Here is a 27,207-nt window from a genome sequence, read left to right as displayed (position 1 = left end):
TGTACATGTCTCCTCGTCCCCTGTACATGTCTCCTCAATCCCCTGTACATCTCCTCATCCCCTGTACATGTCTCCTCATCCCCTGTACATGTCTCCTCATCCCCTGTACATGTCTCCTCATCCCCTGTACATGTCTCCTCATCCCCTGTGCATGTCTCCTCAGTCCCCTGTACATGTCTCCTCGTCCCCTGTACATGTCTCCTCAATCCCCTGTACATGTCTCCTCATCCCCTGTACATGTCTCCTCATCCCCTGTACATGTCTCCTCAATCCCTTGTACATGTCTCCTCATCCCCTGTACATGTCTCCTCATCCCCTGTACATATCTCCTCGTCCCCTGCAGGGCCGGTGCAAGGATTTCTGCCTACACAAGCGAAGCTCCATTTTGGCGCCCCCCCCCCCCCCCCCCAACGGCCACCCACCTCCCTTGCAAAAATGTTTCTTTCAATAATTTTTTTATATAAAAAAAACACTAATTTGTGCTTTTGTAACTACGCCACACCAGAAATTCTTAGTATAATATACACCATAGTACCATACTACTAAATGTAAAACATACTGGACCCCTTTACATTACACAGCACCATACACCACTGGACCCCTTTACATTACATAGCACCCTGCACCACAGTTCAGACCCCCCAACAGTGCAGACCCCCACCCCCCACAGTACAGACACCCCTATAGTGCAGACCCCCACAGTACAGACACCCCTACAGTGCAGACCCCCATACCCCACAGTACAGACACCCCTATAGTGCAGATGCCCACCCCTACAGTGCAGACCCCCATACCCCACAGTACAGACACCCCTATAGTGCAGATGCCCACCCCTACAGTGCAGACCCCCACAGTACAGACACCCCTATAGTGAAGACCCCTACACAGTACAGACACCCCTATAGTGCAGAGTGACCCATAATCAATACCTTAGTCAGATAAGCGCGGGACATGCAAAAAACTGGTCAGGTGACCGGTCCCCTCCCCCTGTTTAGAAAGGCGGAGGAGGGGGAGGCGGCTTTACTCGGCAGAGACAGTAACAGCTCGGCGGAGACAGCCGAGACTTAACAGAGAAGGGGGGTCACACGGCTCGCGTACCCCCCCCCTCCTTGCAAAGCCACTACAGCAGGGGTATTGAATTAAAATTCACGGAGGTCCGATTAGTAACATTTTCTTCCAGCTGAGGTCCGCATCGCAGTTTTGTGCAATTACTCCGATTCTTTACATCACAGCCCAGGCGAGACACACAATTCGTTTGAATGGGCTGCTGTGCCCGAGTTTTCTGCTGGGAAAAGGTCCTGGCATCTTTCTAAAAATGCAGCCGCATGGAAACTGCATGATGCATTTGTACCATGCAATTTACATGTGCGGCAAATTGCACCTTGCATTTCAGTGCATTTAGGAGTCAATGGTACCCCTTCACGTTTTCTGTGCAGCACCTCATTTTGTGCGCAGCTGCTTGTCCCCTTCACATATCCCCCCACACAGTATTACCCCCCTTCACATATCACCCCACACAGTATTACCCCCTTCACATATCACCCCACACAGTATTACCCCCCTTCACATATCACCCCACACAGTATTACCCCCTTCACATATCACCCCACACAGTATTACCCCCCTTCACATATCACCCCACACAGTATTACCCCCTTCACATATCACCCCACACAGTATTACCCCCCTTCACATATCACCCCACACAGTATTACCCCCTTCACATATCACCCCACACAGTATTACCCCCCTTCACATATCACCCCACACAGTATTACCCCCTTCACATATCACCCCACACAGTATTACCCCCCTTCACATATCACCCCACACAGTATTACCCCCTTCACATATCACCCCACACAGTATTACCCCCCTTCACATATCACCCCACACAGTATTACCCCCTTCACATATCACCCCACACAGTATTACCCCCCTTCACATATCACCCCACACAGTATTACCCCCCTTCACATATCCCCCCACACAGTATTACCCCCTTCACATATCACCCCACACAGTATTACCCCCCTTCACATATCACCCCACACAGTATTACCCCCTTCACATATCACCCCACACAGTATTACCCCCCTTCACATATCACCCCACACAGTATTACCCCCCTTCACATATCACCCCACACAGTATTACCCCCTTCACATATCACCCCACACAGTATTACCCCCTTCACATATCCCCCCACACAGTATTACCCCCTTCACATATCACCCCACACAGTATTACCCCCCTTCACATATCACCCCACACAGTATTACCCCCTTCACATATCACCCCACACAGTATTACCCCCCTTCACATATCACCCCACACAGTATTACCCCCCTTCACATATCCCCCCACACAGTATTACCCCCTTCACATATCACCCCACACAGTATTACCCCCCTTCACATATCACCCCACACAGTATTACCCCCTTCACATATCACCCCACACAGTATTACCCCCCTTCACATATCACCCCACACAGTATTACCCCCCTTCACATATCACCCCACACAGTATTACCCCCTTCACATATCACCCCACACAGTATTACCCCCTTCACATATCCCCCCACACAGTATTACCCCCCTTCACATATCACCCCACACAGTATTACCCCCTTCACATATCCCCCCACACAGTATTACCCCCTTCACATATCCCCCCACACAGTATTACCCCCCTTCACATATCACCCCACACAGTATTACCCCCTTCACATATCCCCCCACACAGTATTACCCCCCTTCACATATCACCCCACACAGTATTACCCCCTTCACATATCACCCCACACAGTATTACCCCCTTCACATATCACCCCACACAGTATTACCCCCCTTCACATATCACCCCACACAGTATTACCCCCCTTCACATATCACCCCACACAGTATTACCCCCTTCACATATCACCCCACACAGTATTACCCCCTTCACATATCCCCCCACACAGTATTACCCCCTTCACATATCACCCCACACAGTATTACCCCCTTCACATATCCCCCACACAGTATTACCCCCCTTCACATATCCCCCCACACAGTATTACCCCCTTCACATATCCCCCCACACAGTATTACCCCCCTTCACATATCACCCCACACAGTATTACCCCCTTCACATATCCCCCCACACAGTATTACCCCCCTTCACATATCACCCCACACAGTATTACCCCCCTTCACATATCACCCCACACAGTATTACCCCCCCTTCACATATCACCCCACACAGTATTACCCCCCCTTCACATATCACCCCACACAGTATTACCCCCCCTTCACATATCACCCCACACAGTATTACCCCCCTTCACATATCACCCCACACAGTATTACCCCCCTTCACATATCCCCCCACACAGTATTACCCCCCTTCACATATCCCCCCACACAGTATTACCCCCTTCACATATCCCCCCACACAGTATTACCCCCCTTCACATATCACCCCACACAGTATTACCCCCTTCACATATCCCCCCACACAGTATTACCCCCCTTCACATATCACCCCACACAGTATTACCCCCCTTCACATATCACCCCACACAGTATTACCCCCCCTTCACATATCACCCCACACAGTATTACCCCCCCTTCACATATCACCCCACACAGTATTACCCCCCCTTCACATATCACCCCACACAGTATTACCCCCCTTCACATATCACCCCACACAGTATTACCCCCCTTCACATATCCCCCCACACAGTATTACCCCCCTTCACATATCCCCCCACACAGTATTACCCCCCTTCACATATCCCCCCACACAGTATTGCCCCCCCCTGCACATATCCCCCCCACACAGTATTGCCCCCCCCCCCCTTTACATATCCCCCCACACAGTATTGCCCCCCCCCTTCACATATCCCCCCACACAGTATTGCCCCCCCCTTCACATATCCCCCCACACAGTATTACCCCCCTTCACATATCCCCCCCACACAGTATTACCCCCCTTCACATATCCCCCCCACACAGTATTACCCCCCTTCACATATCCCCCCCACACAGTATTACCCCCCTTCACATATCCCCCCACACAGTATTACCCCCCTTCACATATCCCCCCACACAGTATTACCCCCCACACAGTAATGCCCCCCCCTTCACATATCCCCCCACACATTACCCCCCTTCACATATCCCCCCACACAGTATTACCCCCCACACAGTAATGCCCCCCCCTTCACATATCCCCCCACACAGTATTGCCCCCCCTTCACATATCCCCCCCACACAGTATTGCCCCCCCTTCACATATCCCCCCCACACAGTATTGCCCCCCCTTCACAGTATTGCCCCCCCCTTCACATATCCCCCCACACATTATTACCTGCCTTCACATATACCCCCACACATTATTACCCCCCTTCACATATCCCCCCACACAGTATTGCCCCCCCCGTTTCACATATCCCCCCACAAAGTATTGCCCCCCCTTCACATATCCCCCCACACAGTAATGCACCCCCCTTCACATATCCCCCCACACATTATTGCCCCCCATCACATACCCCCCCACACAGTATTTCCCCATCACACACCCCCCCCCCCACACAGCACCACCCCCCCCCCCCCCACACACACACACACACAGCACTGTCCCCCCACAGCGCTGCCCCCCCCACACACACAGCACTGTCCCCCCCCCACACACAGCACTGTCCCCCACACACCCCATCCATCACATTTCCATATATTTTCCTCCCTTCCCTCTCCACTCCTACCTTTCACAAGAGCAGAGAGCAGGAGGCGTGACAATCGTGAACCAAATGCACAGGGGCGCGGGAGCTGCCGGGTTGAATTTTCTGTGAACTAGTGATTGGCTGCTAGGACCGCCTCCTAGCAGCCAATCATATCCTGATTAACGTGACAGGCAGTCCAGAATTGTCCCGCCCCCCGCTCCTCTACTCATGATAGCGGAGGAGGCTGGGGACAAAAGCGGCAACTATGCCCATGCAGTGTCACTTGGATCTCTCTTGCCGCGGGGGGGGGGGCGCGCCGCGCCTGCCTGCGCTGCTCGAGTCCTACAAAGGGAACGCGCGTTCCTGCTGTCAAAAAAGTGCAGCAGGGACGCCGTTCCCGCAGGACTCGAGCCCTGGAGCGGGACACAACTGGAGGACGGCGGCAACTGCGGACAATAGAAGAAAAAATAAATAAAAATCATCATTCCGCCCCATCCCAGGCTGCGGACCTGCCCGCCCCAAGCGGCCGCTTGGTCCGCCTGGTGGTTGCGCCGGCCCTGGTCCCCTGTACTTGTCTCCTCATCCCCTGTGCATGTCTCCTCATCCCCTGTACATGTCTCCTCATCCCCTGTACATGTCTCCTCATCCCCTGTACATGTCTCCTCATCCCCTGTACATGTCTCCTCAATCCCCTGTACATCTCCTCAATCCCCTGTACATGTCTCCTCATCCCCTGTACATGTCTCCTCATCCCCTGTACATGTCTCCTCAATCCCCTGTACATGTCTCCTCGTCCCCTGTACATGTCTCCTCAATCCCCTGTACATGTCTCCTCGTCCCCTGTACATGTCTCCTCAGTCCCCTGTACATGTCTCCTCGTCCCCTGTACATCTCCTCATCCCCTGTGCATGTCTCCTCATCCCCTGTACATGTCTCCTCATCCCCTGTACATGTCTCCTCAATCCCCTGTACATCTCCTCAATCCCCTGTACATGTCTCCTCAGTCCCCTGTACATGTCTCCTCGTCCCCTGTACATCTCCTCATCCCCTGTACATGTCTCCTCATCCCCTGTACATGTCTCCTCAATCTCCTGTACATGTCTCCTCAATCCCCTGTACATGTCTCCTCAATCCCCTGTACATGTCTCCTCATCCCCTGTACATGTCTCCTCAGTCCCCTGTACATGTTTCCTCATCCCCTGTACATGTCTCCTCATCCCCTGTACATGTCTCCTCGTCCCCTGTACATGTCTCCTTGTCCCCTGTACATGTCTCCTCGTCCCCTGTACATGTCTCCTCATCCCCTGTACATGTCTCCTCGTCCCCTGTACATGTCTCCTTGTCCCCTGTACATGTCTCCTCATCCCCTGTACATGTCTCCTCATCCCCTGTACATGTCTCCTCGTCCCCTGTACATGTCTCCTCATCCCCTGTACATGTCTCCTCAATCCCCTGTACATGTCTCCTCAGTCCCCTGTACATGTCTCCTCATCCCCTGTACATATCTCCTCATCCCCTGTACATGTCTCCTCATCCCCTGTGCATGTCTCCTTGTCCCCTGTACATGTCTCCTCAATCCCCTGTACATGTCTCCTCGTCCCCTGTACATGTCTCCTCAATCCCTGTACATGTCTCCTCATCCCCTGTGCATGTCTCCTTGTCCCCTGTACATGTCTCCTCAATCCCCTGTACATGTCTCCTCATCCCCTGTACATATCTCCTCATCCCCTGTACATGTCTCCTCATCCCCTGTGCATGTCTCCTTGTCCCCTGTACATGTCTCCTCAATCCCCTGTACATGTCTCCTCGTCCCCTGTACATGTCTCCTCAATCCCCTGTACATGTCTCCTCAGTCCCCTGTACATGTCTCCTCATCCCCTGTACATGTCTCCTCATCCCCTGTACATGTCTCCTCATCCCCTGTGCATGTCTCCTTGTCCCCTGTACATGTCTCCTCAATCCCCTGTACATCTCCTCATCCCCTGTACATGTCTCCTCATCCCCTGTACATGTCTCCTCATCCCCTGTACATGTCTCCTCATCCCCTGTGCATGTCTCCTCGTCCCCTGTACATGTCTCCTCATCCCCTGTGCATGTCTCCTCATCCCCTGTACATGTCTCCTCGTCCCCTGTACATGTCTCCTCGTCCCCTGTACATGTCTCCTTGTCCCCTGTACATGTCTCCTCGTCCCCTGTACATGTCTCCTCATCCCCTGTACATGTCTCCTCAATCCCCTGTACATGTCTCCTCAGTCCCCTGTACATGTCTCCTCATCCCCTGTACATGTCTCCTCATCCCCTGTACATGTCTCCTCATCCCCTGTGCATGTCTCCTTGTCCCCTGTACATGTCTCCTCAATCCCCTGTACATCTCCTCATCCCCTGTACATGTCTCCTCATCCCCTGTACATGTCTCCTCATCCCCTGTACATGTCTCCTCATCCCCTGTACATGTCTCCTCATCCCCTGTACATGTCTCCTCATCCCCTGTGCATGTCTCCTCATCCCCTGTGCATGTCTCCTCATCCCCTGTGCATGTCTCCTCATCCCCTGTACATGTCTCCTCATCCCCTGTACATGTCTCCTCATCCCCTGTACATGTCTCCTCATCCCCTGTGCATGTCTCCTCATCCCCTGTACATGTCTCCTCATCCCCTGTGCATGTCTCCTCATCCCCTGTGCATGTCTCCTCATCCCCTGTACATGTCTCCTCATCCCCTGTACATGTCTCCTCATCCCCTGTACATGTCTCCTCATCCCCTGTACATGTCTCCTCGTCCCCTGTGCATGTCTCCTCATCCCCTGTGCATGTCTCCTCGTCCCCTGTACATGTCTCCTCATCCCCTGTACATGTCTCCTCATCCCCTGTGCATGTCTCCTCATCCCCTGTGCATGTCTCCTCATCCCCTGTACATGTCTCCTCATCCCCTGTGCATGTCTCCTCATCCCCTGTGCATGTCTCCTCATCCCCTGTACATGTCTCCTCGTCCCCTGTACATGTCTCCTCATCCCCTGTACATGTCTCATCCCCTGTGCATGTCTCCTCGTCCCCTGTACATGTCTCCTCATCCAATGTGCATCTCTCATCCTCTCTTCTCCAGGCTGGAAGAGGCCCCCTCTTACATGTGCAGTAAGGCACCACGGAGGACCTAACCCCCCTAGCTTCCTAGGATATGTTTCATCGTCAGGTGCATGCACAGAAGTTCTTGTGACTCATCCCATCGACTGGCCTTCAGACTTCTGGACAGCGCCCTCTCCAACTTCTCACTACAGTGGACATCCCTTGGTTGTTGGACACGTCCGGAGGAACGCTGCCGTCCTCCCAGGACACTGTGTGCAGCGGGAACCACGCCACCTTGCTCCTCCCACTGCACCTGGCCATGGACTCGGTGTTCGGTGATGACATTAGCATCATTGCGCAGGAGACCCTGGCGCAAGAGGAAGAAGAAGAAGAGGAAGACTGGGTGGATAGTCCCAACACTGACCAGTCGGGGGATATGTGTTCAGCTTCACATTTTGCCTTGATAACTGCCTATGGTGACATCAAAGAGCGTCTAAGTTCCCTAGAGAGAGAGAACGCAACATTGCGTCGGAAACTCAAAGTGTATGAGATTAAGGTGAGCACTGTCAATGGGGGGAAAAAAAAGGTGAACACGTATGACACCATACATGAATCAGAAGAACCAATCTTGTGTTTACGCAAACAAGTGCATGTCGTTTAATCACCGTAAGCTCCGAATAGGTAAGACGTGAAGGGTCTGAGGACTCATGGGGTATGAGATGAAGGTGAGCACTGGAAAAAAAAAAAAAGGGTAGACATATGACACCATGCATAAGTCGGATAATCAAATCTCGTTTTCATACAATCAAGTGCTAAAGAAAGTCATTTAATAACCATAAACTCAGGAAAGGAAAGACGTGAAGGGTCTGTTTATATACAGGACTCATGGGGTATGAGATGAAGGTGGGCGCTGTCAATTAGGGGGGGGGGGGAAGAAAGTGTACACATATTATGACACCATACATAAGTCGGATAATCAAATCTCGTTTTCATACAATCAAGTGCTAGAGGACGTTGTTTAATAACCATAAACTCGTTTTGAGGTCAGGTGATAAGCTGGAAACAGGAATACCCACCTATAATGTAAGTGGTTATGTTATACAGCTGAGAAAACTGCTGGTAGGAATAGGATGAGACCCTGGAAGTAGATAAAAGACCTTGCATTGTATTGTGAGAACTGTATGTGGTGTACAAATACATGATGTGTGGTGTGTATATATATATATATATATATATTTAGTATTATTATTATGGGAAAATAGACTGGAAATAAAACCTATAACTTTAAATAAAATGTTTTTATACTCTAAAATTATTAAAAAAACGCAGACACTTGTTGGATATTAATGGCCGCGGATGTTTATTATTGGTTTTAATTAACTGGATAATAAATAATTATATAAATAAATAAATAAAGAAATAAATAATAACTGATGGGTAATAATAATTTAAAGAATAATAATAAATATATATACATAACTTTTAGCAAGCCTAGCCACCACGGCTCAGGCTGCAACCAAAAATACCCATTCCAATGTAACCAAAGCACTGAGCAGAATTAACATAGCATAAAACCCAACTAATAATATATATATATATATATTTTTATACTTTATTCACACTTTGTCCCCCTCTGTACAAACACAAAGGTGACCCGACCACATAATAACACCCGCGACATAAGTAATGAGAAAAAGGGGGGGGGTGGGGGAGAAGAACACCACAGTTCTTCTGTCTCTGAGGCGACTGAGCTCCGGGCCGCCGGAACCCCTCTTTAAAAAGCCCTAAAATCAGCTGGTTCAAACTAGATTTGAACACTTTGCGCGGGCTTCTTTCCCTGTTGCTAGACAGATAATAAAAAAAAATGGTTTTTACCTGTTAAACTTTAGGCGGGCTTTTCCAGTTGCTAAGGGGAAAAAATCTGCCTTGTCCCCTCAGACCTGTGAGCCCGCCAATTAACCCCTTAAATCCTATACTACCTATTCATGCCTAACCTCCCGCCATTTTCCCATGAGGAAAATGGGGCAGAGGCTGCCATATCCCTTTTCCCTTCATTATACAGGATTTATATAGCGCCAACAGTTTACCCGTTGCTTTATATAACATTTTTTAATGATTTATTTTCCTTCATATAAGCTTATAAAAAATAAATAAAAAAAAGGTGCAAAACACACACATATATATATATATATATATATATATATATATATATATATATATATATATATATATATATATATATATATAAATATATATATATATAAATATATATTTTTGCTTTTTTTTATGATTTTATTTCTTGTATAAGCTTATATGAAGGAAAAATAAAAACCCAATAAAAAAAAAACATTATATATATATACACACACACAAGGGTGTCATTCTTTCTAGAACAGAAAAAAGAATGGACACAGGAAGTGATCTACTTTGCCTGTCACTGTCACTTTTGCTAGACAGTTGGATTTTCGGATACATTTTGAAACATAAAACATCTGTAGCCATAATGAATTATAAAAAAAAAACTCATATACTGAATAGTTGGCACTAAAAAGCAGCCCACACATTTTGTTTTTTTCGTTCAGCCAGCGGCGGGTTGAAGGGACAAAAATGAGCCGATTGTCCCATCCACACAAGTCGATGTGAATGGAGGAATCCTCCTGCTGAGTTACTGTATTCTGACAACAGGGAGACTTCCCTGCACTGAGAATACACTGATCAGCGCTGCTGCCTATAGTAGTATAGGGGCTTACAAACATCGGATTGTTAGTACAGGTGCTTAATAACATCGCATTTTTAGTACAGAGGCTTACTAACATTGGATTGTTATTACAGGGGCCTACTAACATCGGATTGTTAGTCCAGAGGCTTACTAACATCAGATTGTTAGTACAGAGGCTTACCAAAAGTAGATTGTTATTACATGGGTTTACTAACATCATATTGTTAGTACAGGGGTTTTACTGAAATCAGATCGTTAGTACAGGGGTTTACCAACATCAGATTGTTAGTACAGAGGCTTACCAAAAGTAGATTGTTATTACATGGGTTTACTAACATCATATTGTTAGTACAGGGGTTTTACTGAAATCAGATTGTTAGTACAGGGGTTTATCAACATCAGATTGTTAGTACAGAGGCTTACTAACATCAGATTGTTAGTACAGAGGCTTACCAACATCAGATTGTTAGTACATGGGTTTACTAACATCATATTGTTAGTACAGGGGTTTACTAACATCAGATTGTTAGTACAGAGGCTCACCAACATCAGATTATTAATACAGGGGCTTACTAAAATCGGATTGTTAGTACAGGGGCTTACCAACATCAGATTGTTAGTACATGGGTTTACCAACATCAGATTGTTAGTACAGGGGTTTACTAACATCATATTATTAGTACAGGGGCTTACCAACATTAGATTTTTAGTACAGGGGCTTACCAATATCAGACTGTTAGTACAGCGGCTCCTCCTGAGCTCTGCTGGGTTGAACAAAAAAACAAATACTAGTGTGTACTAGGCTGAAGTATTAAGCACTTTGATGCCTCGTACACACGGCCAGACTTTCCGAGAAAAAAAGTCAGACAGGCTTTTTCTCCCCTCTGGAAAGTCCGGCCGTGTGTAGCCTCCATCGGACTTTTTTTCCCCTCTGGAAAGTCCTGCCGTGTGTAGCCTCCATCGGACTTTTTTTCCCCTCTGGAAAGTCTGGCCGTGTGTAGCCTCCATCGGACTTTTTTTCCCCTCTGTAAAGTCCGGCCGTGTGTAGCCTCCATCGGACTTTTTTTCCCCTCTGGAAAGTCCGGCCGTGTGTAGCCTCCATCGGACTTTTTTTCCCCTCTGGAAAGTCCGGCCGTGTGTAGCCTCCATCAGACTTTTTTTCCCCTCTGGAAAGTCCGGCCGTGTGTAGCCTCCATCGGACTTTTTTTCCCCTCTGGAAAGTCCTGCCGTGTGTAGCCTCCATCGGACTTTTTTTCCCCTCTGGAAAGTCCGGCCGTGTGTAGCCTCCATCGGACTTTTTTTTCCCCTCTGGAAAGTCCGGCCGTGTGTAGCCTCCATCGGACTTTTTTCTCCCCTCTGGAAAGTCCGGCCGTGTGTAGCCTCCATCGGACTTTTTTCTCCCCTCTGGAAAGTCCGGCCGTGTGTAGCCTCCATCGGACTTTTTTTCCCCTCTGGAAAGTCCGGCCGTGTGTAGCCTCCATCGGACTTTTTTTCCCCTCTGGAAAGTCCGGCCGTGTGTAGCCTCCATCGGACTTTTTTTCCCCTCTGGAAAGTCCGGCCGTGTGTAGCCTCCATCAGACTTTTTTTCCCCTCTGGAAAGTCCGGCCGTGTGTAGCCTCCATCGGACTTTTTTTCCCCTCTGGAAAGTCCTGCCGTGTGTAGCCTCCATCGGACTTTTTCTCCCCTCTGGAAAGTCCGGCCGTGTGTAGCCTCCATCGGACTTTTTTTCCCCTCTGGAAAGTCCGGCCGTGTGTAGCCTCCATCGGACTTTTTTTTCCCCTCTGGAAAGTCCTGCCGTGTGTAGCCTCCATCGGACTTTTTTTCCCCTCTGGAAAGTCCGGCCGTGTGTAGCCTCCATCGGACTTTTTTTTCCCCTCTGGAAAGTCCGGCCGTGTGTAGCCTCCATCGGACTTTTTTCTCCCCTCTGGAAAGTCCGGCCGTGTGTAGCCTCCATCGGACTTTTTTTCCCCTCTGTAAAGTCCGGCCGTGTGTAGCCTCCATCGGACTTTTTTTCCCCTCTGGAAAGTCCGGCCGTGTGTAGCCTCCATCGGACTTTTTTTCCCCTCTGGAAAGTCCGGCCGTGTGTAGCCTCCATCAGACTTTTTTTCCCCTCTGGAAAGTCCGGCCGTGTGTAGCCTCCATCGGACTTTTTTTCCCCTCTGGAAAGTCCTGCCGTGTGTAGCCTCCATCGGACTTTTTCTCCCCTCTGGAAAGTCCGGCCGTGTGTAGCCTCCATCGGACTTTTTTTCCCCTCTGGAAAGTCCGGCCGTGTGTAGCCTCCATCGGACTTTTTTTTCCCCTCTGGAAAGTCCGGCCGTGTGTAGCCTCCATCGGACTTTTTTCTCCCCTCTGGAAAGTCCGGCCGTGTGTAGCCTCCATCGGACTTTTTTTCCCCTCTGTAAAGTCCGGCCGTGTGTAGCCTCCATCGGACTTTTTTTCCCCTCTGGAAAGTCCGGCCGTGTGTAGCCTCCATCAGACGTTTTTTTCCCCTCTGGAAAGTCCGGCCGTGTGTAGCCTCCATCAGACGTTTTTTTCCCCTCTGGAAAGTCCGGCCGTGTGTAGCCTCCATCGGACTTTTTTTCCCCTCTGGAAAGTCCGGCCGTGTGTAGCCTCCATCGGACTTTTTTTTCCCCTCTGGAAAGTCCGGCCGTGTGTAGCCTCCATCAGACTTTTTTTCCCCTCTGGAAAGTCCGGCCGTGTGTAGCCTCCATCAGACGTTTTTTTTCCCCTCTGGAAAGTCCGGCTGTGTGTAGCCTCCATCTGACTTTTTTCCCCTCTGGAAAGTCCGGCCGTGTGTAGCCTCCATCGGACTTTTTTCTCCCCTCTGTAAAGTCTGGCCGTGTGTAGCCTCCATCGGACTTTTTTTTCCCCTCTGGAAAGTGCGGCCGTGTGTAGCCTCCATCTGACTTTTTTCCCCTCTGGAAAGTCCGGCCGTGTGTAGCCTCCATCGGACTTTTTTCTCCCCTCTGGAAAGTCTGGCCGTGTGTAGCCTCCATCGGACTTTTTTTTCCCCTCAGGAAAGTCCGGCCGTGTGTAGCCTCCATCTGACTTTTTTCCCCTCTGGAAAGTCTGGCCGTGTGTAGCCTCCATCGGACTTTTTTCTCCCCTCTGGAAAGTCCGGCCGTGTGTAGCCTCCATCAGACGTTTTTTTCCCCTCTGGAAAGTCCGGCCGTTTGTAGCCTCCATCGGACTTTTTCTCCCCTCTGGAAAGTCCGGCCGTGTGTAGCCTCCATCTGACTTTTTTCCCCTCTGGAAAGTCCGGCCGTGTGTAGCCTCCATCGGACTTTTTTTTCCCCTCTGGAAAGTCCGGCCGTGTGTAGCCTCCATCGGACTTTTTTTTCCCCTCTGGAAAGTCCGGCCGTGTGTAGCCTCCATCGGACTTTTTCTCCCCTCTGTAAAGTCCGGCCGTGTGTAGCCTCCATCGGACTTTTTTTTCCCCTCTGGAAAGTCCGGCCGTGTGTAGCCTCCATCGGACTTTTTTTTCCCCTGTGGAAAGTCCGGCCGTGTGTAGCCTCCATCGGACTTTTTCTCCCCTCTGGAAAGTCCGGCCGTGTGTAGCCTCCATCTGACTTTTTTCCCCTCTGGAAAGTCCGGCCGTGTGTAGCCTCCATCGGACTTTTTTTCCCCTCTGGAAAGTCCGGCCGTGTGTAGCCTCCATCGGACTTTTTCTCCCCTCTGGAAAGTCCGGCCGTGTGTAGCCTCCATCGGACTTTTTTTTCCCCTCTGGAAAGTCCGGCCGTGTGTAGCCTCCATCGGACTTTTTCTCCCCTCTGGAAAGTCCTGCCGTGTGTAGCCTCCATCGGACTTTTTCTCCCCTCTGGAAAGTCTGGCCGTGCGTAGCCTCCATCGGACTTTTTCTCCCCTCTGTAAAGTCCGGCCGTGTGTAGCCTCCATCGGACTTTTTTTCCCCTGTGGAAAGTCCGGCCGTGTGTAGCCTCCATCGCACCCTAGATAGAGAACCTGTAGTGCAGGAACCTTTTTTCTATGTCGGAGTGACTCGATCACACCGATTAGAACGGGTCTATTGCCGTTAATGGGGTGCGAATTGTTATGTGACTTTGAAGACGCATTGCAAATTGCGGCAGTGTGAACTGGGGCTTAGTTTGTCAGACAATTCCATCTAAAGCTGGCCAGCCACTGATCGAAATGTGATCGGTTCCTCAGGGATCAATTGCCTTCTCATGTCGAGGGACATGATGGAAAACGTTTGTCCGGTGCATTTTGTTTTCTTGCAGCTGCTGATTGGTGTATTGTGAGAGGGGTGGGTCTTGCTGTCAAAATACAATGTCCTAGTGGGGGATTCCTCCATCTACCTTGTTTCTGTGCACGGAGGAATCTGCTAGTATATGCTAGTATATGCCAACACTGCCCGCTCCCCAGATTGACAATGCTGCTGTCCAAGGTTATCTCCACAATAGTTTTACATGTTTTCTGCGTGCTGTGCCTGCAGGAAACACATGGAAAGGGTTCCTGCAACTTTTCAAAATTGCAGCTTCATCTGCTTAAGGGCCCTTTCACACAGGCTTATCGATCAGGTCCACCTGTTAGTTTTTCAGGCAGACCTGATCGGACCATCCATTCACCCCTATGGAGCAGCGGATGCCAGTGGTGACATGTCCACTGACACCCGCTGCTATCCGATCCTGTCTGCCAAATCCAGATGGATGGAACAGGGCCAGGACAAGGGGTGGGCAGGAGGGACGGCTGCCCTGGGCACGAGGGACGGCTGCCCTGGGCACCGTGGTATCATGTGTGGTCCAGGGGCACCACAGGAAGATTGGGGGGGAGGGGATTTGTGTTGGGGGGGAATTTGGGTGTTAGCAGGAGGCAAGAATTGTTCTAGAAGAGGAAATTTGGGGGGGTTGTTCTAGGACTGGGGATTTTGGGGGGCGTGGTTGTGCTAGAAAAGGTAAAATGGTGGGAAGGGGGAGGGAATTGTGCTTTTAGAGGATTTTGTGTTAGGATGAATGATTGGGGGACAATTGTGCTCAGAGGGGAAATTTGAGGAGGGGGGATTTGTGTTAGGATGGGGGATTGGGGTGGGGGGGTAATTTGTGCTACTAGGGGAAATTTGGGGAGGGGGGATTTGTGTTAGGATGGGGGATTGGGGAGGGTATTTTGTGCTCAGAGGGGAAATTTGAGGAGGGGGGATTTGTGTTAGGATGGGGGATTGGGGAGGGTAATTTGTGCTCGGAGGGGAAATTTGAGGAGGGGGGATTTGTGTTAGGATGGGGGATTTGGGAGGGTTATTTGTGCTCGGAGGGTAAATTTGAGGAGGGGGGATTTGTGCTAGGATGGGGGATTGGGGTGGGGGGGTAATTTGTGCTACTAGGGGAAATTTGAGGAGGGGGGATTTGTGTTAGGATGGGGGATTGGGGTGGGGAGGGTAATTTGTGCTCGGAGGGGAAATTTCAGGAGGGGGGATTTGTGTTAGGATGGGGGATTGGGGTGGGGGGGTAATTTGTGGTCGGAGGGGGATTTGTGTTAGTTTGGGGGATTGGGGTGGGGGGTAATTTGTGCTCGGAGGGGGGATTTGTGTTAGGATGGGGGATTGGGGTGGGGGGTAATTTGTGCTCGGAGGGGGATTTGTGTTAGGATGGGGGATTGGGGTGGGGGGTAATTTGTGCTCGGAGGGGGGATTTGTGTTAGGATGGGGGATTGGGGAGGGTAATTTGTGCTCGGAGGGGGGATTTGTGTTAGGATGGGGGATTGGGGAGGGTAATTTGTGCTCGGAGGGGGGATTTGTGTTAGGATGGGGGATTGGGGAGGGGAAATTTGTGTTAGGATGGGGGATTGGGGTGGGGGGGGTAATTTGAGGAGGGGGGATTTGTGTTAGGATGGGGGATTGGGGTGGGGGGGGTAATTTGTGCTCGGAGGGGGGATTTGTGTTAGGATGGGGGATTGGGGAGGGTAATTTGTGCTCGGAGGGGAAATTTGAGGAGGGGAAATTTGTGTTAGGATGGGGGATTGGGGTGGGGGGGTAATTTGTGGTCGGAGGGGGGATTTGTGTTAGGATGGGGGATTGGGGAGGGGAAATTTGTGTTAGGATGGGGGATTGGGGTGGGGGGGTAATTTGTGCTCGGAGGGGGGATTTGTGTTAGGATGGGGGATTGGGGAGGGGAAATTTGTGTTAGGATGGGGGATTGGGGTGGGGGGGTAATTTGTGGTCGGAGGGGGGATTTGGGTTAGGATGGGGGATTGGGGTGGGGGGGTAATTTGTGGTCGGAGGGGGGATTTGTGTTAGGATGGGGGATTGGGGAGGGTAATTTGTGCTCGGAGGGGGGATTTGTGTTAGGATGGGGGATGGGGTGGGGGGGGTAATTTGAGGAGGGGGGATTTGTGTTAGGATGGGGAATTGGGGTGGGGGGGTAATTTGTGCTCGGAGGGGGGATTTGTGTTAGGATGGGGGATTGGGGTGGGGGGGTAATTTGTGGTCGGAGGGGGGATTTGTGTTAGGATGGGGGATTGGGGTGGGGGGGTAATTTGTGGTCGGAGGGGGGATTTGTGTTAGGATGGGGGATTGGGGAGGGTAATTTGTGCTCGGAGGGGGGATTTGTGTTAGGATGGGGGTTGGGGTGGGGGGGGGTAATTTGAGGAGGGGGGATTTGTGTTAGGATGGGGAATTGGGGTGGGGGGGTAATTTGTGCTCGGAGGGGGGATTTGTGTTAGGATGGGGGATTGGGGTGGGGGGGGAATTTGTGGTCGGAGGGGGGATTTGTGTTAGGATGGGGGATTGGGGAGGGTAATTTGTGCTCGGAGGGGAAATTTGAGGAGGGGAAATTTGTGTTAGGATGGGGGATTGGGGTGGGGGGGTAATTTGTGCTCGGAGGGGGGATTTGTGTTAGGATGGGGGATTGGGGAGGGGAAATTTGTGTTAGGATGGGGGATTGGGGTGGGGGGGTAATTTGTGCTCGGAGGGGGGATTTGTGTTAGGATGGGGGATTGGGGAGGGGAAATTTGTGTTAGGATGGGGGATTGGGGTGGGGGGGTAATTTGTGGTCGGAGGGGGGATTTGTGTTAGGATGGGGGATTGGGGTGGGGGGGTAATTTGTGGTCGGAGGGGGGATTTGTGTTAGGATGGGGGATTGGGGAGGGTAATTTGTGCTCGGAGGGGGGATTTGTGTTAGGATGGGGGTTGGGGTGGGGGGGGGTAATTTGAGGAGGGGGGATTTGTGTTAGGATGGGGGATTGGGGTGGGGGGTAATTTGTGCTCGGAGGGGGGATTTGTGTTAGGATGGGGGATTGGGGTGGGGGGGTAATTTGTGGTCGGAGGGGGGATTTGTGTTAGGATGGGGGATTGGGGTGGGGGGGTAATTTGTGGTCGGAGGGGGGATTTGTGTTAGGATGGGGGATTGGGGAGGGTAATTTGTGCTCGGAGGGGGGATTTGTGTTAGGATGGGGGTTGGGGTGGGGGGGTAATTTGAGGAGGGGGGATTTGTGTTAGGATGGGGAATTGGGGTGGGGGGGTAATTTGTGCTCGGAGGGGGGATTTGTGTTAGGATGGGGGATTGGGGTGGGGGGGTAATTTGTGGTCGGAGGGGGGATTTGTGTTAGGATGGGGGATTGGGGAGGGTAATTTGTGCTCGGAGGGGGGATTTGTGTTAGGATGGGGGATTGGGGAGGGTAATTTGTGCTCGGAGGGGAAATTTGAGGAGGGGAAATTTGTGTTAGGATGGGGGATTGGGGTGGGGGGTAATTTGTGCTCGGAGGGGGATTTGTGTTAGGATGGGGGATTGGGGAGGGTAATTTGTGGTCGGAGGGGGGATTTGTGTTAGGATGGGGGATTGGGGAGGGTAATTTGTGCTCGGAGGGGGGATTTGTGTTAGGATGGGGGTTGGGGTGGGGGGGGTAATTTGAGGAGGGGGGATTTGTGTTAGGATGGGGGATTGGGGTGGGGGGGTAATTTGTGCTCGGAGGGGGGATTTGTGTTAGGATGGGGGATTGGGGTGGGGGGGGAATTTGTGGTCGGAGGGGGGATTTGTGTTAGGATGGGGGATTGGGGAGGGTAATTTGTGCTCGGAGGGGAAATTTGAGGAGGGGAAATTTGTGTTAGGATGGGGGATTGGGGTGGGGGGGTAATTTGTGGTCGGAGGGGGATTTGTGTTAGGATGGGGGATTGGGGTGGGGGGGTAATTTGTGGTCGGAGGGGGGATTTGTGTTAGGATGGGGGATTGGGGAGGGTAATTTGTGCTCGGAGGGGGGATTTGTGTTAGGATGGGGGTTGGGGTGGGGGGGGTAATTTGAGGAGGGGGGATTTGTGTTAGGATGGGGAATTGGGGTGGGGGGGTAATTTGTGCTCGGAGGGGGGATTTGTGTTAGGATGGGGGATTGGGGTGGGGGGGTAATTTGTGGTCGGAGGGGGGATTTGTGTTAGGATGGGGGATTGGGGTGGGGGGGTAATTTGTGGTCGGAGGGGGGATTTGTGTTAGGATGGGGGATTGGGGAGGGTAATTTGTGCTCGGAGGGGGGATTTGTGTTAGGATGGGGGATTGGGGAGGGTAATTTGTGCTCGGAGGGGAAATTTGAGGAGGGGAAATTTGTGTTAGGATGGGGGATTGGGGTGGGGGGTAATTTGTGCTCGGAGGGGGATTTGTGTTAGGATGGGGGATTGGGGAGGGTAATTTGTGGTCGGAGGGGGGATTTGTGTTAGGATGGGGGATTGGGGAGGGTAATTTGTGCTCGGAGGCGGGATTTGTGTTAGGATGGGGGATTGGGGTGGGGGGGTAATTTGTGGTCGGAGGGGGGATTTGTGTTAGGATGGGGGATTGGGGTGGGGGGGTAATTTGTGCTCGGAGGGGGGATTTGTGTTAGGATGGGGGATTGGGGAGGGTAATTTGTGCTCGGAGGGGAAATTTGAGGAGGGGAAATTTGTGTTAGGATGGGGGATTGGGGTGGGGGGTAATTTGTGCTCGGAGGGGGATTTGTGTTAGGATGGGGGATTGGGGAGGGTAATTTGTGGTCGGAGGGGGGATTTGTGTTAGGATGGGGGATTGGGGAGGGTAATTTGTGCTCGGAGGCGGGATTTGTGTTAGGATGGGGGTTGGGGTGGGGGGGGTAATTTGAGGAGGGGGGATTTGTGTTAGGATGGGGGATTGGGGTGGGGGGGTAATTTGTGCTCGGAGGGGGGATTTGTGTTAGGATGGGGGATTGGGGAGGGTAATTTGTGCTCGGAGGGGGGATTTGTGTTAGGATGGGGGATTGGGGAGGGTAATTTGTGCTCGGAGGGGAAATTTGAGGAGGGGAAATTTGTGTTAGGATGGGGGATTGGGGTGGGGGGGTAATTTGTGGTCGGAGGGGGATTTGTGTTAGGATGGGGGATTGGGGTGGGGGGGTAATTTGTGGTCGGAGGGGGATTTGTGTTAGGATGGGGGATTGGGGAGGGTAATTTGTGGTCGGAGGGGGGATTTGTGTTAGGATGGGGGTTGGGGTGGGGGGGGGAATTTGTGCTCGGAGGGGGGATTTGTGTTAGGATGGGGGTTGGGGTGGGGGGGGTAATTTGTGCTCGGAGGGGGGATTTGTGTTAGGATGGGGGTTGGGGTGGGGGGGGTAATTTGTGCTCGGGGATTTAGAGGGAGAGGGACCACCTGTAATCTATTGGACAAGCCTGTGTGAAAGGAGCCTAGAAGCAGGGCTTTTGCCTGTGGGTGTGGAAATGCGATTTTCATGCTTTTCAGCACTCACATAGTAGTGAACCTAGCCTTAGAAAGGAAGTGTGTTACTGGCCAGATCACCAAGTGAAAATAAAAGAAAAAAAAGCCTAAAAAAAGAAAACAAAGGCAGCCATGCATCTAAGGATCAGTAAGCTGCAATATATTCCATTTTTGTATTTGGGTTATGTACCGCTCTCATATTAGAAAGAGAACTCTGATGAATAGAAGGTTGGGGGACGAATCACTGATCAAGAACAGTTATAAAATAGCTGGACAAAAAATAAAAAATGATGTCAGCAAAAGCAATTTGGCCACACCCACATTTTGCTGCGGCACGCTATGCGCAAACGCATTACTACTCTCGTTGGGGCGCCCAACGTGTTCGGGTTTGGCTTGAAGGAAAGTTGGCGGCCCTATCTGGGGCGTGCACGCACCGGCCCGCTGTAATGACACACAAAGCGGGTACCGCGGACACAATGTTCACCGGCACACGCTGATTGCTCAGTACAGACCCAGAACAACAGTCTGCCTATGTAAACAAGGCAAATTGCTGTTGTGTCAGAGGCGAAGGTATTAATCCTGTGTTTCTGAAATGCAGGAACACGGATCTTTGCCTTCCCCTAGTCAAATCACCTCCCCCACAGTGAGTAAGCACAAGCTAGGCACAGTTAACCCTTTGATCGCCCCCGATGTTAACCTCTTCCCAGCCAGTGTCATTAGTACAGTGCATATTCTTTAGCACTGATCACTGTCACTGGACCCCAAAGAGTGTCAGTTAGTATTTGATGTGTCCGCCACAATGTCGCAGTCTCGCTATAAGTCGCTGATCGCCACCATTACTAGTAAAAAATAGTTTGTAGATGAGATAACGTTTGTGCAAAGCAATCAATATACACTCCTTGGGATGTTTTTTTACTAAAAGCATGTAGCAGAATACATATCATTTTTTTTATCGGATGAGTTTTATAGCAGAAAGTAAAAAATATATGATTTTTTTTTTAATTGTTAGTGTTTTTTTGTTTATAGCAATCAATATAAAAACCGCAGAGGTGATCAAATACCACCAAAAGAAAGCTCCATTTGTGGGGGGAAAAAAGTAAAACAATTGTACTTGGGTACAGCGCGACCGCGCAATTGTCAGTTAAAATAACGCAGTGCGGTATCGCAAAAAATGGCCTGGCCATGAAGGGGGGTAAATCTTCCACAGGCCAAGTGGTTAAGAAAGCCATAGATGATGGTGTTGCAGGAAAGAAAATTGCTTGATTTCCCCATCAACACAGTCAGCATTAATGGGGGAATCCCTCCTGCAGTGCTATTGTGTTCTGCTGGCGGGAAGCCATCTCTGCCAGCAGAACACAATGATCAATGCTAGTGGGTATAGCTGCTCGCAGTAATCGCATGCAAGGCTGACAGGCTGGTTGAACTGAAGTCGATCAATGGATTTGAGTACAACTAGCCAGCCCACAGGTGGGTCGAATGTCGGCCAGTCTCTGCTAAACTGTCTGAGATTCGATCCATCTGTGGCCGGCTTTACCCTGTTTGCCCCCCTCAGCTGGCCTAACAGATCCCCTCTCTTTCCCCCTCAGATGCATACTTCCTGAGATCCGATGCCAACAGCCTCCCATCAGCACCACCAGTCCTCTCTCCCTGGCCTGGCACAGGAAGATGCTGTGGCCCAGATTCTCGTAGAATGGCGTAAAAATGGGCGGGCTTAACGTAACTGATTTACGTTACGCCGCCGCAAGTTTTTCAGGCAAGTGCTTTATTCTCAAAGCACTTGCGTGTAAAGTTGCGGCGGCGTAACGTAAATCACCCGGCGGAATTCAAATTCGCCGGGTAGGGGGCGTGTTTCATTTAAATGAAGCGCGTCCCCGCGCCAAACGAACTGCGCATGCGCCGTCCCTAAAATATCCCGGCGTGCATTGCTCTAAATGACGTCGCAAGGACGTCATTGGTTTTGACGTGGACGTAAATTACGTCCAGCACCATTCACGGACGACTTACGCAAACAAGGTAAATTTATAAATTTCGACGCGGGAACGACGGCCATACTTAACATTGGTTGTGCCTCATATAGCAGGGGCAACTTTACGCCGGGAAAAGCCTAACGTAAACGTCGTAACTTTACTGCGTCGGCTGCGCGTACGTTCGGGAATTCGCGTATCTAGCTAATTTGCATACTCGACGGGGAAATCGACGGAAGCGCCACCTAGCGGGCAAAAAAAAAATTGCGGTTAAGATCTAATGGATATCTATGCGTAACTGATTCTAAGAATCAGTCGCATAGATACGACGGCCCAGATTAGGACTTACGACGGCGTACATGGCACTGCGCCGTCGTAAGCCCTTTGAGAATCTGGGCCTGTGTGTCCAGGAAGTCATTGTGGGTGACGCGTGTACTTTAATTAGGGGTGGGGCATTCATTTAAAATAGGCGTGGTCCTATAAGAAGCATATCATTAACATAGTTTATTTGTTGCAAGCATCTGTAGTACCTTCTACCCTCAGGGGGCTCAAAGACTTGATACAAGCTTCTCAGATGTTTGGGGAACTACAAGTCCCAGCATTGTCATTTATTACCTTGGCCAGAAAAGGTTGGGAGTTGGTGCACTACAAGTCCCAGGGTGGTGAGATAAACTCAATGCTGAAACTTCCTGTAACGTAGCAGACCTGGGACAACCTTGTCTTCTTTAGTGTTGAGTAACTAACTACAAGACCCAGCATGCCCATGCTTCTGGCACTTCTTGTACATTTGGGCCATCTTTGACCGATGTCTTAAGAGTTCCCTTCACTGGAACAAAGAGGCCAAACCCAACCCCTGAGAAACAACCCCGCACCATAATCCCCCCGCCACCAAATGATTTGGACCAGTGCACAAAGCAAGGTCCATAAAGACATGGATGAGCGAGTTTGGGGTGGAGGAACTTGACTGGACAGGCCTTCTCATCCACATCAGTGCCAGACCTCAAAAATGCACTTCTGGAAGAATGGTCAAACATTCCCATAGACACACTCCTAAACCTTGTGGACAGCTTTCCCCAGAAGAGTTGAAGCTGTTATAGCTGCAATGGGTGGGCCAACTCAATATTGAACCCTACGGGATAAGACTGGGATGCCATTAAAGTTCATGTGCGTGTAAAGGCAGGTGTCCCAATACTTTTGACAATATAGTGTACATCCACAATGGTTGATTGACTAAAGCTGGCCACCCTGGCAGCCCAAAACTCATGCGTGTGTATATTTATATATATATATATATATATATATATATATATATACACATACATATACTGTATAGACACACAAACACTCACATCTATGTACATAAAACCACCCATTTATGTGCCTGCCTGACCCAAGTGCCTTCGTTCACCTTTTTATTAAAAAATAATAAATGCATAGATTTTTGCTAGAACATTTATTATTTTTTTAAATTGAAGACTGTAAAGTATTGTGCTTGCAATCAGCAGAGTGCGGGTGAAGTGTCAGGCTCCTGCAGACACTGCCTACAGTTCTGTTGCCCGTACCTCTGTATGGCTGTCATTGCAGAGCTGTAGGCCGTGTGAATGAACTACAGGTGTGCTGATCAGTGTGCCGGCTGCAGTGTTGGATCGAATTTGTAGTTTATACATTCTCAGATTCTCATGACTTAGGCTACTTTCTCTCCAGTGCCAGTGTGAAAGCCTGAAGAGCGGTGCGCTAGCAGGATGGTAAAAAAAGTCCTGCCAGCCGCATCTTTGAATCAATGGGCAGCTCCTCCGAACCGCTGCAGCGGCGCTTTGCCGGGCGGTTTCAACCCTTTTTCAGCCGCTAGCGGGGGTTAAAAGCGCCCTGCTAGCCGTAAAAACTACAGTAACGCGCCACTAAAGATAGCAGCGCTTTACCGCCAATGCCTGTGACACCCCAATGTGAAATTAGCCTAAGTTAATGTCTGTGGTCACACTCATACTATACAGCAGGCATGTCCAAAGTGCGGCCCACGTTCCGGTTTTGAACAGCCCGCCTGGTTATTTGGACATATATATCTTTTGTGGCCCCCGACGATCTCCCAGCGCCGGGGCCACAAAATATGTATATGCCTTGAAGGGGACAGGGAGGAGGCGGGACGAGTGCCGTACACACACAGGAGAATTTCCTGTTTACGGACGGCCTCTGTAATAGGAAGTCCCGTCTTCGGCGTTGCCATTGGACGACTGTTCTGTCCATCAAAGGAGGCGGGACTTTTTATTAAAGAGGCCGTCGTGTAAACATGAGATTTTCCTGTAGGTAATCTTTGGTGCTTGTGAGTGCATTCGTGGCAATGGCAAGTGCATTACTGGCAATGGTGGGTGCATTGCTGGCAATGGGGGGTGCTGCATTAATGGCAATTGGGGGGTGCTGCATTCATGGCAATTGGGGGGTGCTGCATTCATGGCAATTGGGGGGTGCTGCATTCATGGCAATTGGGGGTTCTACATTCATGGCAATTGGAGGTGCTGCATTCATGGCAATTGGAGGTGCTGCATTCATGGCAATTGTGGGTCTGCAGGTGGGCACTTGTGAGGCTGCAGATGGACACTGACCCTTATTTTGCTTCACAGTTCTTTATTTAATTTTTTTTTGTTCCTGAAGCTTCCCTCTTAAAGTGAAGGTGCGTGTTATACGCCAATAAATACTGTATATCCAAATAACACGCCTGAGCTCATCTCTTCAACACACACAGCCACAAAGGCAAGATAATTCTTGTTTGGTAGAGTATTAGTGCTCGGAGGAACACACTTAGACCGAATTTTATGGTTCAAAGAATGTCAGGCAAAATGGTCGGCCCTCACGCATGTTCACTTCATCAAATCTGGCCCTCTTTGAAAAAGGTTTGGACACCCCTGCCATACAGGGTTAATGTCCGTATATGGTATGTGATGATGTCACGGCTATGGGGTGAAGGAAGAGAAATTAAAAGGTTATTAGAAGAAAGAGGTTACCCCTTCCCCCACACACTGCAAGGCTGGACTTTTTTACTGCCCTGGAGTTGGGCTGTATTATTATGATAAGAGTTTTTGATAGGTTAGGAATTCCTGGGACTTCTGAGGTGCTACATAGATGTATTCCACACACATACATTATGAGTTATTAAAAAAATTAAATAATTTAACAGGATATAATGTGTGTATGTGGAATACATTTATGTAACACCTCAGAAGTCCCAGGAATTCCTAACCTGTTCAAGAATGTTACTTTCTCTTTCAGTAAACCTGTCCTGCAAAGTACAGGGCAGGTTTACAGCACAGAATTGTATAGTGGGAAATGCAGAGGTGGTGAGTACTCACAGGTAAAGACTGATATCTGTCCTCTCACATCTTCAGTCATCCCCAGGGAGAGCTGTGTGGTGTGCTGGACAGGAGGAAAGTGATTGTGGGTGCACTGTGTGTGATAAGCTCTTCCTCTTCCTGCTCCGCCCACCTGTACTGGAGCTGTGAAAGCCCCTGTTTCGTCACATATGGCTACTCATCACATTTGGCTACCCGCTGGAGTGCGTATGCGTTCCAACACTTTTACAAATGTGATGGGTAGTCGAATGTGACGAAGAATATAGCCAGAGAATTTAGCTGAAAGAAATTTGTGAACGTTTTAGTAATTGCTTTACGATGAGAATTTAGCCTTTGTAAAAGTGTTGGAACGCATATGGCGGCGCCGCGCATGCTCACTCCAGCAGGTAGCCAACTGTGATGGGTCGCCATATGTGACAAAACACCCCGACTCAGCCAGACAGGAACCCGAGGAGAGAGACAGTTTTCTCTCAAATGTTGCATCAGAGAGGAATTGGTCAAGCTGTCTTGTGGCAGCACAGGCATAAGATGGCGGAAAACTCCTGTGAGGACTGCAGCAACAGCTGTGAAGTAAGCAGTCAGGAAGTATCCAATGCTTCTGAAATTCACATGCTTCTTCCCTGACAGTGGGCGACGGAGTGATATTCAGCTGACAGGGATGCTCTAGCCGGAACTACAGAGTCATAACCGGAAAATGCAGCTGACTGACTGATTACTCTGCGGCCAGTGGCTGCAGTTCCCACAGGAGTTGTACACATCCTCGACAAATAGTCCCACTTGCAGCTAGCTACCAGTGTCAATTCGAAAAAAAGTTCTCACATATTTTGGCAGCAAAAAAGCCCTGGGGTGTGCCCAGGCACACCCTGTGCGCATGCCTATGCAGATCCCATTGTGCCATCCATTCTGCCATAAGTCCCCTGAGAGCCCTCAGCCCCCACAGTGCCCCCTAGCTTGCTGCAGAGCCTCCAGCCCTTCATAGTGCCCCTAACCTCCAACAGTGTCCCGCAAATGTTTGTAGCATCCCTACTGCTGAGTCGTGCAGTATCCCCCTTCAAGTGGCATCTATGGTACGTGCCTTACAACTTAAAGGGGTTGTAAAGGTACAATTTTTTCCCCCTAAATAGCTTCCTTTACCTTAGTGCAGTCCTCCTTCACTTACCTCACCCTTCAATTAAATGCATTTAAAAGCAAAATGGAAGGATGAGGTAAGTGAAGGAGGACTGCACTAAGGTAAAGGGGGGAAAAATGTACCTTTACAACCCCTTTAAAGTGGAGGTTCACCCGGAAATGTAAATTTTTAACATTAGATTGATGCTCATTTTGTCAAGGAGAATCGGGTCGTTTTTTTAAAAACAAAGCAGTACTTACCGTTTTAGAGAGCGATCTTCTCCGCCGCTTCCGGGTATGGGCTGCGGGACTGGGCGTTCCTACTTGATTGACAGTCTTCCGACAGGCTTCCGACGGTCGCATCTATCGCGTCACGATTTTCCGAAAGTAGCCGAACGTCGGTGCGCAGGCGCCGTATAGAGCCGCACCGGCGTTTGGCTTCTTTCGGCTACTCGTGACGATGTATGCGACCGTCGGAAGCCTGTCGGAAGACTGTCAATCAAATAGGAACGCCCAGTCCCGAAGACCATACCCGGAAGCGGCGAAGAAGATCGCTCTCTAAAACAGTAAGTACTGCTTCATTTTTTAAAAACTACCCGATTCCCCTAGACAAAATGAGCAGGAATCTAATGTTAAAAATTTAAGGTAACC

At 50.1% G+C, this 27,207-nt stretch overlaps 1 protein-coding gene across 1 annotated transcript in view; it reads left to right on the top strand.

The window, feature by feature from the left end:
* The window catches only part of TBKBP1 (TBK1 binding protein 1), a 233,803-nt gene that overhangs the window by 1,501 nt on the left and 205,095 nt on the right, over positions 1 to 27,207 (top strand). Inside the window, exon 2 of the mRNA XM_040331215.1 lies at positions 7,816 to 8,331. Coding sequence (XP_040187149.1) covers positions 8,095 to 8,331 — 237 coding nt within the window. The 5' untranslated portion in view covers positions 7,816 to 8,094. The remainder of the gene's footprint in view (positions 1 to 7,815; positions 8,332 to 27,207) is intronic.

The sequence above is a fragment of the Rana temporaria genome, chromosome 12, assembly GCF_905171775.1.
Source record: "Rana temporaria chromosome 12, aRanTem1.1, whole genome shotgun sequence".
Taxonomy (NCBI): domain Eukaryota; kingdom Metazoa; phylum Chordata; class Amphibia; order Anura; family Ranidae; genus Rana; species Rana temporaria.
Note: the sequence above shows the minus strand (reverse complement) of the source record. Positions and strands in the feature narration are given on the sequence as shown.